This window comes from Nannobrachium achirus (genome assembly GCF_963921795.1).
Source record: "Nannobrachium achirus genome assembly, chromosome: 6".
Lineage (NCBI taxonomy): Eukaryota > Metazoa > Chordata > Actinopteri > Myctophiformes > Myctophidae > Nannobrachium > Nannobrachium achirus.
In genome coordinates this window covers 43,190,903-43,209,547 of record NC_137815.1, presented here as the reverse complement: position 1 = coordinate 43,209,547, position 18,645 = coordinate 43,190,903, and the positions used below count along the sequence as shown (strand labels likewise).

Sequence of the window (18,645 nt, the reverse complement as noted above, 5' to 3'; positions counted from 1 at the left end):
GAGCTTGATATTTGGTGTGTGTGTGTGTGTGTGGGGGGGGGGGGGGGGGGGGGTTTATCAAGGAAATGCATATACCGGTACTTAATTCAATCTGACCACAAGCAAGCATTAAACATACAGTATCCCCTCTGGGATCCTCCCCCATCCCCACCAGCAAATCAAACCCTGCAGTAGCACTACACACAAGTATGTTAAACTGCATGTATAACTGTTTCTCATTGCAATGCGTGCAACGGTTTCCTTACACCACATGGTCTCTGTCTTCCTATGCAGGAACATGGGTGACGTTTGGCGGACAGATAACGGATGAGGTGAGAGCATATGGATGGTGTTCAGTTTATTATTCTGCTCCTCCGTCAGTCAGCGCTGGGGGGATTTTCACAGCTGCCCATATGATCTTTAATGCACCCCGTGTCGACTCGGGAAGGCCCTTTCCTGCTTACTCTGCAAACACGCTGAACGAGGAAAAGCTGCAGCCAGAGAATAAACATGAGCCATATAGGAAGGCGCAGCCACTGAGGCATAAAGGCATGTGGAGGAGGATTCATAATTGAAAATCACTAAGCACCTTCACATTGGAGATCACCCACGCCCCCTTTTTATTCATGCAGCAACCAGTGGTGTAGAGTAACTAAGTACATTTACTTAAGCACTGTACTTAAGTGAAATGTTGAGGTATTGGTACTTTACTTGGGTATTTGCAATACTTTTACTTTTACTCCATTACATCTCGTATCAAAATATTGCACTTTTACTCCTCTACATTTATTTGAAAACTTTAGTTACTTGTTACGTTGTAGATTGTCATTATTATTACAAAACACATTAACCACTTCATCCCTACAGTATATACATTTCGGCTATTGTAGATCTGCTATTTTCAAAAGATGTCTATATAACTGAAAGCTTTGAATAGGACATTCTGCACAATGAGTACTTTCTACTTTAGCTACTTTAAGTACATTTTGATGCCAATACTTTTGTACTTTTACTCAAATATTACTAATATATCGTCACTGTCGGGCAGAAATCTCCAAGTTTCAAATTTGTAAATTTTTTCGCAAAGTAAAGCACTGCTTCATCATACAAGGCCATCGCACTAAAGTAGTGAAAACAGCTGATCTACAAGCACACAACGCCTCGCGGCGTTGTGTGCTTGTAGATCGGCTGTTTTCACTAGTTTAAATCATTTTAAAAATGATAAATACAAAACAAAGGTTTTTGGACATACAAGGTTTCCACCCAACAACGACGATATACTATAATAAATATACTATTACTTGTAACAGTGTATTTCTACATTGCAGTATTGATACTTTTACTTTAGTGAGTACTTTTTCCACCACTGGCCGCAACCACCAACACCTTCTCCTTCTCCTCCTTCCTCCTCTTGGCTCCTTCCTTCCTGTCCCCCAGACGGCGGAGCAGCTGATGACCATGGCCTATGAGAATGGCATCAATCTGTTTGACACGGCCGAGGTCTACGCTGCTGGGAAGTGAGTGTAAACCCCCTCCTCACGGCACAGGTTCACTTATCGGCAGGGGTGTCGCACCAAAGGACCCCCAAAATGATATGTATTTGGCCACGGACCCCCATCTCAAAATATATAGTTCCAGGGACCCCCTAGAAGCAAAATTTGAGTTCGAAATGTTCGCTTAAAACAATACATAATATTCAGATATTTGCACACATTTTCACAACTTTTCAAAAATAGCAGATCTACAAGCTCGCTGTGCGCACTCGGTGCTGCGCTGTGAGCTTGTATATCTGCTATCTTTCAATAGCTAAAGTATAAAATAATTCCAGGCCCCTCCACCTTGGGCCCTAGTAACTCAGTCCCACTATCCCCCCCCTGTGACGCCCCTGGCCGCCAGTCACACCAAACAGCTGACCCCGAATGCCAGGTTTTAGGTTGTAAAGGTATGACAGTTATACGGTTGTCTTGCGCTCGGATGGGTTTCGCCTCGCATAAACAGCCAGTTGAAATTATTCCATAAGGGAGAGGCACCTCTAGTACTGCAGCAAATCTCAAAGGTGAAAGATGGGAATTGGGAAGATGTTTTCACATGAATGTGATGTTAAACGTTTTCATACATAGGAAGATACCTATTCCTGTGGTTTATTAGGAGCCGTCTCCAGGCCAGCCACTTCATCCCCCATGCTACGTTTCATTCATGTTTATGACATTTCTGGTTGACTGATGCCATGGGGGTGAAATGAAACCATTTGCACTGTTGCAGTCGCTTGGACAATGTAGCCTCTTAGGTGGGCAGTTATGCACGTACGATAACAATAGTCAGTTCTGGTCGTATTAAAAGAGCATGTTCTAAAATACTGTGTTATGAACAAACACCCCTATACATAAACATAATGACCTTTAAGTAGTTATCTTGACCTTTGTGATAGACCTTAGATACGTACTTAAAGTGTAATAAACTCACTTCAGGTCTAGTTTCTTAGGCATTTTTTATGGGGATGTCTGACAGACAATAGTGACATTTTCTAACCTCTTCCAGTACTCTGAAAGAATGTGCTGTCCCAGTGTACAGTGATACTTTATATATTCCTGCATAGATTAGTCTTTGTAGTGTGAGTGGGTTGGATTGAAATAATCTGAGGGATTATCCTTTGCCATCAGTATCTCTGATTAACTGCACTGGGTCTTTTAATCCCTCCCAAGAGTATTCTTGCATTTCATTGTCCCAAATTGCCAATATGTTTGGGTATATATACAGTATATGCCAGTTCCTCTGTAAAGGAAATCAAATAGTCTAGTCAGTGGTTCTGTTGTTCGGTAAACTTCCATTACAAAGCGTCCCATTGTCAAGAGACATCTGTCATCTGATATTTGCTTTAGGTCAAAGTTTTCTGATGGGGCCATATAGACCGAGCCACAAGGCTGATTCCATGCAACCGTGACAGTACACATCACAAATCGACAACGAGGACAAATCTGTGCAGCACATGCAAACGGCTGTGACAGCATGTCACAACTCGCCACGTCTTATGCAGGTGCTAATCCTGACAGCTTGCACTGCAGCACTGAGAGGCTTACAGTATACACACATTCATGACAGTACAGGAGTAGAATAATTCAAACGCTTTACACGAAATAATTGCCAAGAGATTTCGTGAGACGTCACTCTTGGCCCCTAGTATACTGCTGATCCTGTCTTCGGTCAGACTCTGTGGAAGTGACAGGTGGCCTCAGCAGTTGACTTCTGATCTTTTACCCTGGGAGGTTAAAGAGATAAAAGCATTTGTATGTATATTTTGCACACATTTACTGTGTCCATGGAAAGCACTGGCTCAGCCATGTAAACAAACCAGAGAAACACATTCAAAAACCCAACAAATGGCAAAAATAAGTAGCAGCTAGCTTGCCCATGCCACAATGTTTCTGAAAAGACAAATTACCTATTGTGAGCAAGAATTATAACAGTCTCTCCCTTAATTATATATTTAGGGTTTAGACATTTCGTTTCAGATAATTCAGTAATTGCATGATATTGTATGAGTTCATTGAGTTGACTGCAGAGTTAGGGTTGTTGGGAGGATGTTGCAGACATTTGAAAGATGAGGAAATCTTTTGAAAGATCTGATCTTGTAAATCCAAAAGTAAGACCGCTTTTAGATATGGCTGTTGCAAGAAATCATGCTGTGGATTCAAGCTGGGAACAAGTGGCCTAATTAAACTGACAATGTACTGTACATGTACCTGCTGAAAGCCAAACATGATTTCTGCTTAGGCTGTCAGAGATTCGTACTTTTTGTAGCAGCCTAGAGGTGTCCACTGCATTCGCCTGCTCATTGCTCGCACACATGCTCACACGTACAGACGCACGTATGTTATTTTATTATGTCAGTTTCTAATGGGAGTGATGAGCTAGTTATGAAGCAAACATGAGCCCAGCTGTTATTCTTTACCTATTTTTACAAACAGCAGGACACACACACATACACACACACACACACACACACACACACACACACACACACACACACACACACACACACACACACACATAGAGGAGGAGTGGAATGTGATGGGGGTAGATGGAGCGTGAGGGAGGGAGCAGAGGGAGAATGGAGAAAAAGAGAGAGTAAAGGGGTGATGGAGGCAGATGGATTGATAGCTTGAGCTCTTGACCTTACTGCGTGCATTGAGTGTGTGCAGGTCACGTTACACGGAGGCACTGTGATGTGTGTGTGACAGCGAGGGGAGTGTCTGGAGCTCCCATCACCATCTGCACTCTCTCTCTAATGGGACTCATATTGGGAATAATTAGCAACCCCTGATGCTGCTAATGAGACTCCTAGTGGTACAGTATATACTATGCTCAATGCTCGCCCATTCTGGGCTGGGGCTCTTTTCAATGAAAGCTCCATCATGAATTATAAATGTTCAGTTGTACTGTGTTATTTTATTCAGCGTTTCAAAATGGTTTTGACCTTTTTTTTCCTTCAGATAGTCATGCATTAATGCTCTCTCGTATTGTTGCAAGTGCCCTTATTATCTTGTCTCACTGTGTCTGTCTGTCTGTCTGTCTCACAGGGCAGAGGTGGTCCTTGGGAACATAATAAAGAAGAAAGGATGGAGGTACGGTTTATTCCAGTTCTTTACATCGGTTTCTCTGATCTTGCATCATTTCCCTCGTAATGTTGGCATAACGGTGGGGCACTTTTTCGGGAGCCTGCCAGGCAAAGGTAGAGATGCAAAATTAATGCAGGCAGGCAGCCATGCCCGCAACTCATGTGTCCCTCCTCAAAGATGCTGAATAATGGATCGACCTCTAGTGCCAGGGCTTCAACTTTGTCATCCTGGATTGGCATTTATGTAGACCTGTCAACTTGTGCCTCTCTAACGCTCACTCATTCAGTGTCACAGGCTGACTTCTGGCACAGTTACGGGCTGATTTATAATAGCAGATCTACAAGCTCGCAATGAGTCACAGCATGACATGTTGAGAGCTTGTAGATGGACTATCTTCGGTGTGTGACACTGGCGTCCAATGAGGTATAAATCAAGCATTACTCACTTTTGTATTGGGGGCATTCAAGGACAATTTCTGCCCCCCTCCCTCAAACAAAAACATGCATGCACAATTACACAGTAAAAATTGCTTGGGTAAAATGAATGTCAATGGCATGTCACAACCTGTCAACTTGAATGTCTCTAACAGTCATTCATTGTCTGAGTTCTGGCACAGTCACTCACACTTGGGGTCATTCAGGTCCGTATTAAACTGTTAAACTCTGACTATGACAATTTCAAGGACAATCTCTAACCTAGGCCCCCCCCCCCCCGGCCCTCCCACTCCAAAAGAACATCCATTCGCAACTGTTTTTGACAATAAGAAACCACAAGCCTTATGGATATGCAATAATATGCCTATAATATGAGAGTCACACTCACACATACAGTACATATAAGTATTTTGGTACAATTTACGGAGATCTGTTACACAGTGGTGTCTGCACCACAAGGCAATACGACCAGTTTGTTAAATCATCTGAAATTCAAATACAAAGTAAAATATGACCAAACAATAAATTAGGGGGGAAAAGGTCAGGAAAATTCACTATTAAGAAGACAATTTATTTTTTTAATCGAAGAATGCATAATGACGCATGATATTTTCAGAGTCAATAAGTAATTACGTTAAATAATCGCAACTGAAAACCTGACTCTTACATTTTGAATCACAGCCTTAATTGTCTGGTGAGACAAACATATTTGACACAAGGAATTAACAATCAGAGTTTGTGGATTACAGAGACATTTAAAAATGATTAAATCTGATCTGAAAGAAATATGGAGGAAAGTAGACTGTGTGTTTGAATGTGTATGAGAGAGACAGAGAGGTACGCAGTCTATGTACAGCTAATCTTTGGTTAGAAATAGGTGTTTCAAGTGATAATTTTTGTTTCCACTACATGGACACGATCGTGGCTTCTGGGGCTCTTCAAAATAAAGCGCAGTGAATGGCAGCACTCTGTATCCAAATAATTACAAAATGGCATTCCAAGTGTTAACACATCGGATGCCCACGTTAATTCAGGGTTTACCCTCGCAGGGGCCCATCGTCTCCATGGCAACACGTCATTTACGTACCTTCGCGTCGTGGAAAAAGTATCCGTAATACGTTGAGTAAATGTAATCCAAGTATGTCCAGTTTATTTTCACAATGATCTTTTCTTTCAGTCAGGACAGCTTTTTACCAATCTTGGGCCACAGCGTGTGTGTCACGGGCGGTAGAAAGGGTCGCGTTTTGAACATGGTGATTGAAAAAGCTAGACCAGGAGAGGAATCCGCCATGTTACGTTACCTCCGCCGCGTCACTGGGAAAATAGTATCCATGATACGAGTAAATGTAATCCACGGATGTCCTGTTTATTTTTACGATAAAGTTTTCTTTCAGTCAGGACATCTTTTTATCAAACCTGGGCCACAGCGTTTGTGTCACGGTAGGTAGAAAGGACCGCGCATTGAACATGGTGATTGAAAAAGCTAGACTAGGAGAAGAATCCGCCATGTTACGTGTATCTCCGCCAAGACTCCGTTACTGGGAAAATACTAGTATCCATGATACATACGGGTCGTGCGAGCCTGCGAGGGGACGATAGAGTGCAGTGCAGGATAGGAACAGAAGCTTGTGATTGGCTGCAGGGAGACTGCACATCCTGGTCACGTGTACCGCGCTGCATTTTGGGAAATGTAGTGTTTTTCCCATATTGTTGGCGTTTGATCACCGTGGTAGAGCCTTCATTGCGGTAGCAATGTACAGTAACTACAGTACAGTATAGATTATTGTAAAACGTGTCAAACGCGTCGTGGGCCTCCAGAGACATCAAAGAGATTGGCGTGTAGACACCTCGTGGGCACCCGATGTGTTAATGGCTCTTTGAAAGGAACGGATCCCAGAGATCCGGCTCACTTAAAGAGCCATAAATCCCATCTCTACAGCCCAGCCTCCATGGATCCGGGCGGAGGGGAACTCAATTCGATAGGTACTGAAATGTTGTGTAACTGCTGTGCGCACTTAAATGCATGCTCGCTCGTTCGTGAGAGACAGGAAAACAAGTGCCCTAAAGAACTTTGAAGAAATTGTTATCCTGGTCGTAAAATGAGTTTTTTGTTTACTAAGGTGTTGTAAAATCCAGCCCAAATCTGATTTCCTATATCCTGATTGTAGGTTGGTTCGTTTCATGGAGTCTGAACAAGGCTACGGAATGTGATTAAAAATCTGCTTTTTTGCTGTTCAGGCTTGATAGAAACCAATCCGATTCCAATCTGGATATGGCAAAAAAAGTATTTGGGGTGCCAGTGTGAACATAGTTTAAAAGCCTGAGTGAAGGGGAAGACCTCCGGAATATAGAGCAACATCTTATCTGCATGCACTACATGCCTCCTGGTGGAGATGCACTCTACAGAGTAGATAGATAGATAGATAGATAGATAGGCGCCCATAGGCGGCACAGCAGTTAAGGTTACAAAGTTACAGGTAAAAGTATGAAAAAGAAAAAGTACTGTTGTGTACGGTGAGAAAACTAAGCAAAAAAAACAAGCATCAACAATACAGAGCAATCGTAAACAGAGGTAAAAACCAAATTAAGTGTCCAGAACAGTCAGTGTTACATAAGTGTCTTACTGTTATCTCATCAAAACAAAATAATACTTATAATACCACTTATCGATGAGTGCACATTATTGTCTCAGAGGAGCACTTTTCTTGTTATTTTTGTACTTTGGGAAGGTTCTGCAAATCAGTGTTTATAATAATTTCTTCCTTTCCTGTTTACAGGCGTTCCAGTCTGGTGATCACAACAAAGATCTTCTGGGGCGGAAAGTAAGTTTAGACATGATTAATTTGTTTGTGCCTGAGTGTCTAAATGAGAAACGATCCTCTAGGTAATATTCTCTTTGGTTGAGTGATGGTTGCCCTAATACTAATAGAGCCTCTGCTGTTGCTGTTAATGGGTTTTGTGTGTAATTCCAAGTGATGCTCTGTCAGGGTACTCTCATCAGAGTTCAAACATGCATCACGCTGTGTTCCTGGCCGATGGCAATAATAGCAGAACAGGAGTAACACTGTTGAATGACACGTCTCGATGATGTTGAAGTAAACACATGTCTAGTGCCTGCTTCTGGAAATGGTCTCTTAAAGCGCTGTGCTTTTTTCATTTTGTAGGGCTGAGACTGAAAGAGGATTGTCCCGAAAACACATTATAGAAGGTAAGCTACGTTTGTCACAAAGCCCAGCTGGGGAAATGAAGCGTCAGCGTTAGTTTATGCAGGACATGGGAGTCAAGTGCTGCTCGGCTGTAGTCAGTTGTCAGTCAGCTCTGTTTCTCATACCTCATTAACATATCTGCTGGTCATTATGTCACATGACTGCCATACTCCATCAAAGCTCTCATCAGTAGGGGAGGCTCCTTTAAATAGAGCTTGCTTCTCTACCAATGCTTGGTTCCGGAGCTTCGGGATCATTTGCTGCTTACCTCCACCACCCCAGCCTCCACCTTTGCACGATCAGTCTGGCTAAATACTTGTGATTGTCTGATTAAGTTACATGTCAATGTAAAGTACTGTGATCTTGAGTTTCATGTCAATGTTGTTAAACTCAATACTGTGATTTTGACTAAGTTCATGTCAATGTTGTTAAGCTCAATACTGTGATCTGATTATGTTACATACTATGATCTGATTATGTTACATGTCATGGTTATTGCTTTTGCTATTCTATCCCTATGGGGGGTATTGCTGCGTTCCCTGATTTTGCTTAGCATGCTCAGAAATGCTCAGAAATTCAGGGAGCATCTCCGATCGCGGAGCCCTTCAAACGCCAAAATTAACTGTATTCCATTTATGCAATAAATGGTTAAATCTGCTTTACCTGTATTCAGTTTATGCAATAAATGGTTAAATCTTCTTGACGTGAATGTTCGTGCCTAAACTCTACATTAACATCCTAATTAGTTCTACACAATAAGCTACAGTACATAGCTACACAATAACACAGCACAAGTCCCATTGTTTTGCCAAATCCTCATGTCATCATTTTTCCTGTTTTTTGTAAATTGACTTGACTGTTGTTGTCTGGACTTGATAATCTAGACTGTGGTGCTGATTTTGTATTTATTTCTAGGTTTAAAAGCCTCGCTGGAAAGACTGCAGTTAGAATATGTGGACGTGGTTTTTGCAAACAGACCGGATCCCAATACTCCTATGGAAGGTAAGGTCTACATGGTCTCTGCTTATTGTCTGTTGGTTTACCTAAGCCAAATGTATTCTTCATTGTTTGACAGCGTTGCACACTGAAAATAGGTGTGTTGCGTTGCACGTTTATATACAGTTTAAGTTTGATATACTCTGTGAGAGCAGGCACGGACTAACCATTGGACTAACCTGTGCTTAAGCGCCAGGGCCTGCCGCCTGGAAGGCCTATAATAGCCTATATTCTTTTTTTCGCATCGTTATTTCTATGAAGACGTCTTTGGTGAGTCACAGTGATGCCGTTATGCTCTCTCTCTCACATCTGGTTCATGCTCTCTCTCTTTCCCTTTCTCTCTCCCCCTCTCTCATCTTTTGCCAAGTGCGCTGCTATGCTGCACTATGCAGAGAGAGGCGATACGATACGAATCGATGAATGTGAGAGCGCACTTTTTCGCGTGTAGTAGGGGGGGGGGGGGGTTCGGATCGGTCGGGTCGGGCGGGGGGGGGCCTTTGATTTGGAGAAGCACCAGGGCCCGGGGATTCTTAAATCGCCACTGTGTGAGAGTAACAGAGTATATAATATAAAACATCAAAAGCTGCCAAACGGCTCATGTGTCTCAACTCCCTGCATTCAAGACAATGTAGAAACGGTGTGATGATGTTCAGTGATTGGACAGCGCAGTGCAGAGATTCAGATGTACTGTATATTGCGAGCGAGGCGAGGGGGTGGAGAAGAAATTCTATTTTAAAATGCTTCACATTGAATTCAGCCTCCAGCGGACTGGAGATGTCGGAGACCTGTAAAAGGCTCCGCTGGTGGCACACGGTACATCTGCTGCCGTGGTCAGAGTTCCCTCGGTTCATCATCTCGCAAATCCTCACAACCTCACTCGGTTCTCAGTCAGAGGGCTGTGTCCTCTGACATGGTATGTCAGGCTCCATTGGTGAGAGAAAGTGTGGTTTTTGCTTGGGTGTAGAGCTGCTTGTTTGTTCATTTCTTTTCTTGCCCATTTGCCCTTTTAGAGATTGCAAATAGTTCACATAGTTCACTCAGACCGCATAGAACCTGCCCTTAAATATGACAGCAGCCTGGCCATCTGGTGCATTCTGATTGAGGCTGTACAGTAGCTGAAGGACGTCGAACAGGGGAGGATGAGGTGAACTGCTGTTCCGCCTGTTTCCACGAACTCTCTGTCGTTCGTGATCCTCATTAAGCTTTCTGTGGTGGTCACACGCTGGGTTAAGTATGGCCACTGGGCAAGCAGTACATGTAGAAATCCTGGCTCATACTGCGTCGGTAGCAAAATTACATGTAGAGTTACAGTATCTGAGTGATATCTGAGAGTTGTTTTTTTTCTCTCTGCACTTTTTTCTTTCTCTTTTGTACATTTTTGTATTGTGCTTAGGAGGATCCTCTTGAAAACGAGATGCTACATCTCAACGGGGTTATTCCTAATAAAGAATTTCAATATTAAACCCCCCCCCCCCCCCCCCCCCCCCCCCCCCCCCCAAAAAAAAAAAATGTATTTCTGCGATAATTTACAGTGAGGCCCAGAATATGTTGCATGTCTATTAAAGGATCCCCATTAGAGACCCATGAACGAGACTCTAGTCTTCCTGGAGTCCTGAAAATGTTTTTTTAATGTGATGGGGAGTGCTTGTTTGTTGATTGTCTGTTACATTTCTTTTCAAGTTGTAAATAAAATATATAATTTCTCTGTCTTGTTGCAATAGATGATGAAATACGATGCAGATATGCCCGTAAAGCCTCGTTCAATCCAATTAGCATATAGTCGCATGCATCCCCCTGCAGCCTCTCACAAATCAACCAGGACATTTCCTTGCATGTTAGTATGTCAGATTTCATGCAATTATGCCTCGTTATTAACGGGTATCATACTGCCTTATCTGAAGGAATTCACAAGCCAGACCAAAACAATCAGCTCCTCGATCGTCACTCTCTGATTGGAGAGTCAGTAATCTGCTTGTAATAGTGTTTAATCTCTTCAACTAGTAGGCTTTGAAATAGACTCCCATTGAAATGTTTCCTCTCTAGACCCTGGTTCTCAAAATGTGGGTCAGGGTCCCCAGATGACAGTGAAGTGACAATTTAAGGACTTTTAAGATATTTTTTTAATTGAATACCTATTTTTTTTTTATAAAAAGACCATTACTGCATCAAAAGTAATCAACATACTATACTATAAAAACGGTTTAAACATAAGCCACACTGTCAAATACCGGTAATATTAGAAAGAGGCAACATTTTTGAAAATAACCGATCTACAGGCTCAAAACGAGGCCCTATGAGCTTGTAGATCGGCTATTTTCACAACATTTATCTGTGTCAAACAACATGTAATATAACAAATTCCTACAGTTCCTTGTAGTGCTTGTGCTTGCTTGAAAAGGTTGAGAACCACGAATCTAGAGTGAGAGATGACACATATTTGGGTGTTGTTATGGTATTTGCATGTTTGCCTTTACAGAAACGGTGCGGGCAATGACCCATGTGATAAACCAAGGCATGGCTATGTACTGGGGAACGTCTCGCTGGAGCCCTATGGAGATTATGGTGAGATTTATTTAATTTTATTTTTTAAACCATTTCACAATGGGGGGGGGGGGCTGTGTGGACATTTTGTCGGTTTGGGAACCCTGCTTGAACCTGCTCACCGGACCATGGTTCTGACAAAACAGCATGACAATATTTCGAGAAGCTGGAATCATGGTTCAGAAGTGTGTGGACTCTGTCCTTTAAAGTTTAACTACAGTATGTCAATCTTTTTTTTAACCCAGAGCATATGCATATTTATGCACTGCTTTGCTACAGTAGGCCACAAGGACAACAGAGTCGTAGGGGCGGCCATAGCTGATTGGGTACAGAGGCCCTCTGGGAAACAGAAGGTCCTGGACCACGCCCCGGTCTATGTGTCGAAGTGTCCCTGAACAAGACCTTTAAACCCTATCTGCTCCCTGATTACTGCATTAATAAGCTCCTTGTAGTTAGGATGAGTAAATGCAGTGGACACGTTTCATATAATGTATGTATGTGCAAATATACAGTTACAAAAATCCCCCAAAAGAATTGGGGACCAAATTAGCATTATTATTGACTAATCTAGGTCTGATCTTTTGCTGTGATTTCCAAATAAATTGCAGAATCCCACCGTACTGGAATTGTGACTCTTAAACGTCATGTTTTCTTTTAGGAAGCATACTCTGTGGCGCGGCAGTTCAACCAGATCCCACCCATCTGTGAGCAGGCTGAATACCACATGTTCCAGAGAGAGAAGGTAGAGGTACAGCTACCTGAGCTCTTCCATAAAATAGGTAAGGAGTGGTCAGAATTAGGCTGTGGTTTAGAGTAGACCCATCTGCCTTGATTTGACATTTTTGACAAGAACAGTTTTGGCAATTATGCAGCGAATGTCTAGCATTTTTTTTGCACATTCAACCTTGCATCTTTATCAAAATGTTTTTAAATAAGATCATAATGTGTCAGGTCACCCTTTGTGAACTTGGACTTTTTAGGGCTTAAGTGGTTAAATAAAAGAGTTTATTCTAATTTATAATTAATTGTTTGCTTGCTAGTTGTATAATTAAAGTTCAATGTTCACATATTGGTTCAATACAGGATTAGACTTAATTAACCCTCTAAGGCCCACGGTTGTAATATTACAACGTTTGTATTTTATCCAAAAAAAGGTTTAAATCATTTTATTTTAGCTCCCCCTACCACCTAAACACCACCATTGGATTCTATTGTTTAGTATTACAATGCCATTGGCCACAATATTTGCATATAAATACCCCCCACAGGGGCTGACATTCACACCCGCCACACCCGCTGAAATTCCAGAGTTTTGACGAACAACATCTCACTTTTTCATGGAAGCTATACCTCACAAAAACATAAGTAAAATGCCTGTACTATTTTTTTTGTTGATCATTAGAATGTCTAGAACATGTATATATTTTATTATTGTGAAAAATATCCCCCATATGTAAATTAGAGCATGATTTATGATTTTTGATTTATGGCTATAAAATCTTACAAAAACATTTTTTTGAAAAAAACATTACATTTTCCTCTTAATAGGACTCCTACAACACCATCTGATTTTTTTCAATTTTTTATTTCAAGTATTTCTTAATGCGGGCCTTAGAGGGTTAAATCAAAAAATGTATTTGTGTTAATTTGTATATACCGTAAATGCTAGGACAAATCTGGCATCTTTGGGGCTCTAGTTTAGATGTGAATCTACGATATGGGGACAGGCCAGAGGATGAAGGGGGCTGTCATCTATTGGGTTCTTAATCCGAAGGGGGAGATTAACGTCACTTGTCGCAGCTGTTGCTGGTGCTGAATAGAAAATTGGATCTCGCGGAAACATGTAGGAAATCTTGAACATGAAGGACAAAACTATGATTGGAATCTTTTTTTTGGACAAGGCACCCAGGATTTGCAGATGATGATGGTGAAGGTTAACGATAATGATGATGTTTGTGATGATAATGATGATGGTGATAGTAATACGTTTTTTTTTTTTTTTTTTTTTTTTTTTCAGGTGTAGGGGCCATGACATGGTCACCGCTGGCCTGCGGAATCATCTCAGGGAAATACGACAGCGGGGTGCCTCCTTACTCTCGTGCCTCTCTGAAGGTAGTGTCCTCAGCTCAGTCCACCCGTCTCTCTCCTTCTCCTCACTGCTTTCTGTGTTCACACTCTTGTAGTGTCATCTCATCTGTGCAGTGGCCAACCTGTGTGCATCTCTCACACCCACCGGCCTTGCCTTACTTACCAGTTGCTGTCTTAATGGATGTGTTCTTGTGTCTTTCAGGTCCTAGAACTCTGTTGTCCCTCTAGACATGCTTGTATATTTTGAGTGCTGTCGACGGCATGCGATGTGTGTGGTCCCAACGTACCAGTACCTGCTTCTACACGCATGCACGCACGCACACACACACATGGCACACACACACACACACACACACACACACACATACTCACAAACAACACGAGTAGACACAGTATGTATACAACCACCAAACATGAGGTGTGATGTGTAATGGTAAGTAGGGTGTTGGATTCAGGAAACCTGAACTGAAACTGAATGACCACTTACAGTATTGTCAGAGAGTTCAGTTGTACTCCATCACAGTAGGCAATTCCTTTGTGCATTATTCCTTACTGTCAGCTTGTTTCTAAAGGCTGAGCTCAGGAACTACTGAGCAACAGAAGCAGATACAGTATGAACAAAAAATACATATTTTTCTAGAAATAAAATGTACATACAGTATTTAACTAATCTCTTCTATTGTGTAGTAGTGGCATGTTTGTTTGTGTGTATATGTAGTTTGCGTGTATGTGGTGGTTGTGTGTGAACCTATATACTATACCTCTTGGACAGCGTCCAAGTGTTTCCCTGTTCATAAAAGTAGCTGTCCCATCTTGTTGTTTTGTAGTATACTGTACCTGTTGTGGAATGTGACACCCATCCTACACAACACTGTAGCTGTAGTGTTGCTTGTGTTTGTGGCATCCGATACGTTGGTTATCTAATGCAACTGTGATTAACCATGTTGTATCTACTAACGTTAGTACTTGATTAACATAATGCCAGAACAGCAATACCGTTAAGTGTTGATATAGTTTCAGTTATCTGTTATATAAGATTGATTGCTTTCTTTTCTTACACATGCACAAAAGAAACTTAGATGTCCCCTGCTGCTTCTGAGCTCTGTATAACATTTCAATTATGATTCCACTAATCAATAAAGCTGATGTAAGTGATATTTTTGGGGTAAATATTTAAAAAGTTAAAGTTCTATACACTGATAGTAATCCTTGTTATAGAGAGTTAGTTCAGTAACCGGGGTCTCCCCCAGTCTGTCACATATCCTTAACACTCTCACTGTCCAAAATGGTTACTTACTTACTTACTAAATCGCAGAATATTCTCTGTCTTTTAGTAATCCGTGAGTGTGCGCGATCCTCTATGAGGAAGTTCGGCGCGACACTGTACAGCGTGCTCTGAGCAGATCGCTCCTTTCAATAACATTGGAGGAGGATTTTAGGAGGGACATGAATGTCAACCTAACAGAGCTAGGGTCTTCAAGGTTCTCCAGCTTCTTCATAAGCAAAACATAAAATGTTATCCAATCAGAAGAGAGAAATCCACAAAAATGATTTTATCAGCTTCAAATTTATAGTATTCCAGTCCAATTCTGTCTGCTTGTTTCACACTCCCAATTTCACTTGTTTACTGTGTCTGAATGAGTGCTCTCTCCTGACTGGTTTCCCGACCTGAAAATATATTTTCTGTTGAGCCAAACACACAGGGAGACCCCTGTTGCTACAGAACAAACACTCATAGCAATGTTTGCTATTGGAATGTATAGCTATTTAACACTTTTAAAACACAAATAAATATCACATACACCACCTTAAACCCCTGAAAGTCTTAAGTGTTCCAGTATTAATCGGTATAAATATTATTGTGTGTGTAAAGTCATAAGCTTATCTTAGACTAAACCACGTGGGGGACTGAGAGCGATGGAGGAGACCTCCCTCCTAAGCCATACGTCAGAAGCAGAAGACAGAGTCACGTGTTTAAGAAACAGGGCCCTGGTTACACGAGGAGCCCCATGCAGCACCGGTGTGAGCAGGGCTGTGTTTCTGAGCAGGTGTGCTGGTGTTTTTTGTGACAGGGCTACCAGTGGTTGAAGGACAAGATCTTGAGCGAGGAGGGCCGGCGTCAGCAGGCGAAGTTGAAAGAGCTGCAGGCAATCGCGGAGCGGCTGGGCTGCACTCTGCCCCAGCTCGCCATCGGTACGCAGATACACTCTGCTGCTCTCTCTCTTTCTGTCTGTCTGTCCGTTCCCTCTACCTCTCGCTCGTGCTCTCCTCACGACGCGGGGCCGAGGCCCCCTCTCCCCCCCCCCCCCCCCCCCCCCCTCTGCTGGTCTGGTGTGCCTGTTTGTGTGTTTGTGTGTTGTGTTGTGTATTCATGACTATAGATATCAGATGTCAGCTTCTGACTAGAGATATACTGCAGATGTCACTTCTTAGAAAGCGTTGCAAATAGACATACAGCAATGAATCACGGCGGGACTAATCTCTATGCAGATGCATGTGGTTCTCGATCAAAATGCAGGTCTGTATTTTTAGGTCCTTGGACGTTCTCTGGGGTATGAGTTTTACGTCGGGGGGGAGGTGGGGTGGGGTCCCGGTTTCCCCACATCAGCAGTAAAATGCAATACCAGACATAAATCCGACCGGTGGACATTATTGATCCACTGCCAAACCGAGAAGCGTGCAAGTCTGGCGTCTTGGCAGGAGCCGTTAAAGCGTCAAAGATGAGCGAAGCGCAGAGTAAATCTGGGAACTCCACAAACCCATCTCGGTGAATATCACCCCCATCCCCACCCCGTGGTAATGCTGTGCCATAGATTAGGTTTCACGGCCCATTAGCAGACAGCCCGGTCTCTCCCAATTACTATAAATCCATATGACAGTCCTATAAGCAGCACGGGTGTGATTTAGCATCTACCAAGTGCCACTCCCTGGAGCTGTGATATCGAGTTAAAACAGAGATGAAATACTATAATGCCTCTGTTTGAAGGCATTGACTTTGAAGCCTGGTCGGCAGAGAACTTAAAAGTTGAAGTGCAGGTATTGGTAATGGTACCATGTTGTAAACCAAGGGTATTCAACAGCGGGCCGGGACTCGTAGGGGGTCCTCTTGAGTTACTACAGGGGGTTCTCAGAATGTTTGTGTGATAAAAACTTTTTTCTCCTTTTTTTATGAACCACTTGAACCCTATCGTCCATATTCTGAGAACTTTAGACAAAAATATCAGATCTACAAGCTCACAACGCCTCGTTGTGAGCTTTTAGATCGGCTATTTTCGGCAAAGAGGTTTGGTGTAGAGGGGAAAAAGAGCAGACAGAGTGAAATGTCGAGTTTATTAAGTATTGAGGTTCAAGTGGTTAAATATCTGAAAACACAAATTGACATGAATCCAAAATACACAGACGATTGTGCAAACAATGAAACTATATGGAATCTATGAACAGGTTGTGAGGGTCCCTGCTTCATCTCTCTCTCTCAGCTAAGGGGTCCTTGGCCTGAAGACCCCTGTTGTAAACCACTTAAATCCTCGATACTAACTGAAATGGACCGAGTTGGCTCTGCTCTTGTTTCCTTCCATAACAAACCTCTTCGTCAGAACAGAAGTAGCACATCTACAAGCTTGGCTAATTATGGCCTAGTGGTCCGGGCACCAAGGCTACAGTGTAGCCTGACAGTGTGTGGCGGGTTCGAGTCCCGTTCCTGACAGCCTTTGCTGTGTGTCATTCCCCATCTCTCACTTCACTATCAATAAATATAATTATAAAAAAGCAAAAAAAAAAGAAGAAGAAAAAAAAAGTTCCCCCCAGATGCTAGGGTTAAAGTGGTTATTACAGTAGATGAAGTGAGAGCATGAATGACTTGGTTTGTGAAATGTGAACGTAGTGGAATTGTTGCGTATGGTGTGGCTAGTGAATTGTGAATGATGTGAGATGGTAGCCTCAGAGGCGTCAATTGGGTATGGCAAGTTATGGCAACTGCCATACCTTGGCTACAGAGGACAAAAAATAAATGTACTTCTTAAAATAAATTCATCATGCCTGTTGCTAAGGTATGGCAACATGACTGTTGTCTTGCAAGACACCAGTCATGTTGCCATACCTTAGCTTTTGCTGAACTGACGCCACTGCGTATCCTGTGGTTGGCTCAGTCCTGATTGCCTGAGGGCAATGTTGTGATTCAGTTCTGCTCCTGTAGTCGGAGGTGGTGACTGGTCATTCCATTGAATTACCCTTAAGGAAACACGCGGCAATCTCTGAGAACAAGATGACATGTCACACGACATGTTCTAAAGTATATTAAGCACTCGTGGAGGATATACCATTTGCACAGGCCACATAACGTGGGCGAGAAGATGTGAGTCATGGCTGATACAGAAGTAGGCAAGACATGAACATGGAACAGGAATAGACACAGTAGTGCAAACTGTATGCTGGCGTACGGTTTCATGATCGCGTTGTGTTGCGAGTATGAATTGAGCTCTAGTTTTGCTGCTGTTGGAGTAGGGCAGTGGTTTTCAACCAGTGGTCCAGGGATCACCAGTGGACCTTGAGGGGGTTCCAGTTAGCTAAATGATGGAGAGTTAGTAACCAAATGGACTCTTATTGATCTGTAACTCTGGAGAGTGTAAAATGAAACCAAATGGACCCATATGGGTCCATTTGGTTTCATTTTACACTCAAGAGTACAATTATTGTCTGCCATTCTTAATTTACAAGAAGTCTACACAATTAGAGAATGTAGAAGAATTGTTATTTCGGTCAACGTTGGCCTGTTATTACAGCATGGAA

The 18,645-nt window shown here is 42.5% G+C and overlaps 1 protein-coding gene across 4 annotated transcripts in view; it reads left to right on the top strand.

Annotated features, from left to right (window-relative positions):
• The window catches only part of kcnab2a (potassium voltage-gated channel subfamily A regulatory beta subunit 2a), a gene marked incomplete at its 5' end in the record, with an annotated part of 158,047 nt that overhangs the window by 135,553 nt on the left and 3,849 nt on the right, over positions 1–18,645 (top strand). For all 4 annotated transcript variants that reach the window (XM_080727820.1, XM_080727821.1, XM_080727819.1 and 1 more), the window contains 10 exons: positions 274–311; positions 1,417–1,496; positions 4,557–4,601; positions 7,807–7,851; positions 8,194–8,237; positions 9,151–9,237; positions 11,708–11,793; positions 12,431–12,551; positions 13,790–13,884; positions 15,933–16,053. In XM_080727820.1, coding sequence (XP_080583946.1) covers positions 274–311; positions 1,417–1,496; positions 4,557–4,601; positions 7,807–7,851; positions 8,194–8,237; positions 9,151–9,237; positions 11,708–11,793; positions 12,431–12,551; positions 13,790–13,884; positions 15,933–16,053 — 762 coding nt within the window. The remainder of the gene's footprint in view (positions 1–273; positions 312–1,416; positions 1,497–4,556; positions 4,602–7,806; positions 7,852–8,193; positions 8,238–9,150; positions 9,238–11,707; positions 11,794–12,430; positions 12,552–13,789; positions 13,885–15,932; positions 16,054–18,645) is intronic.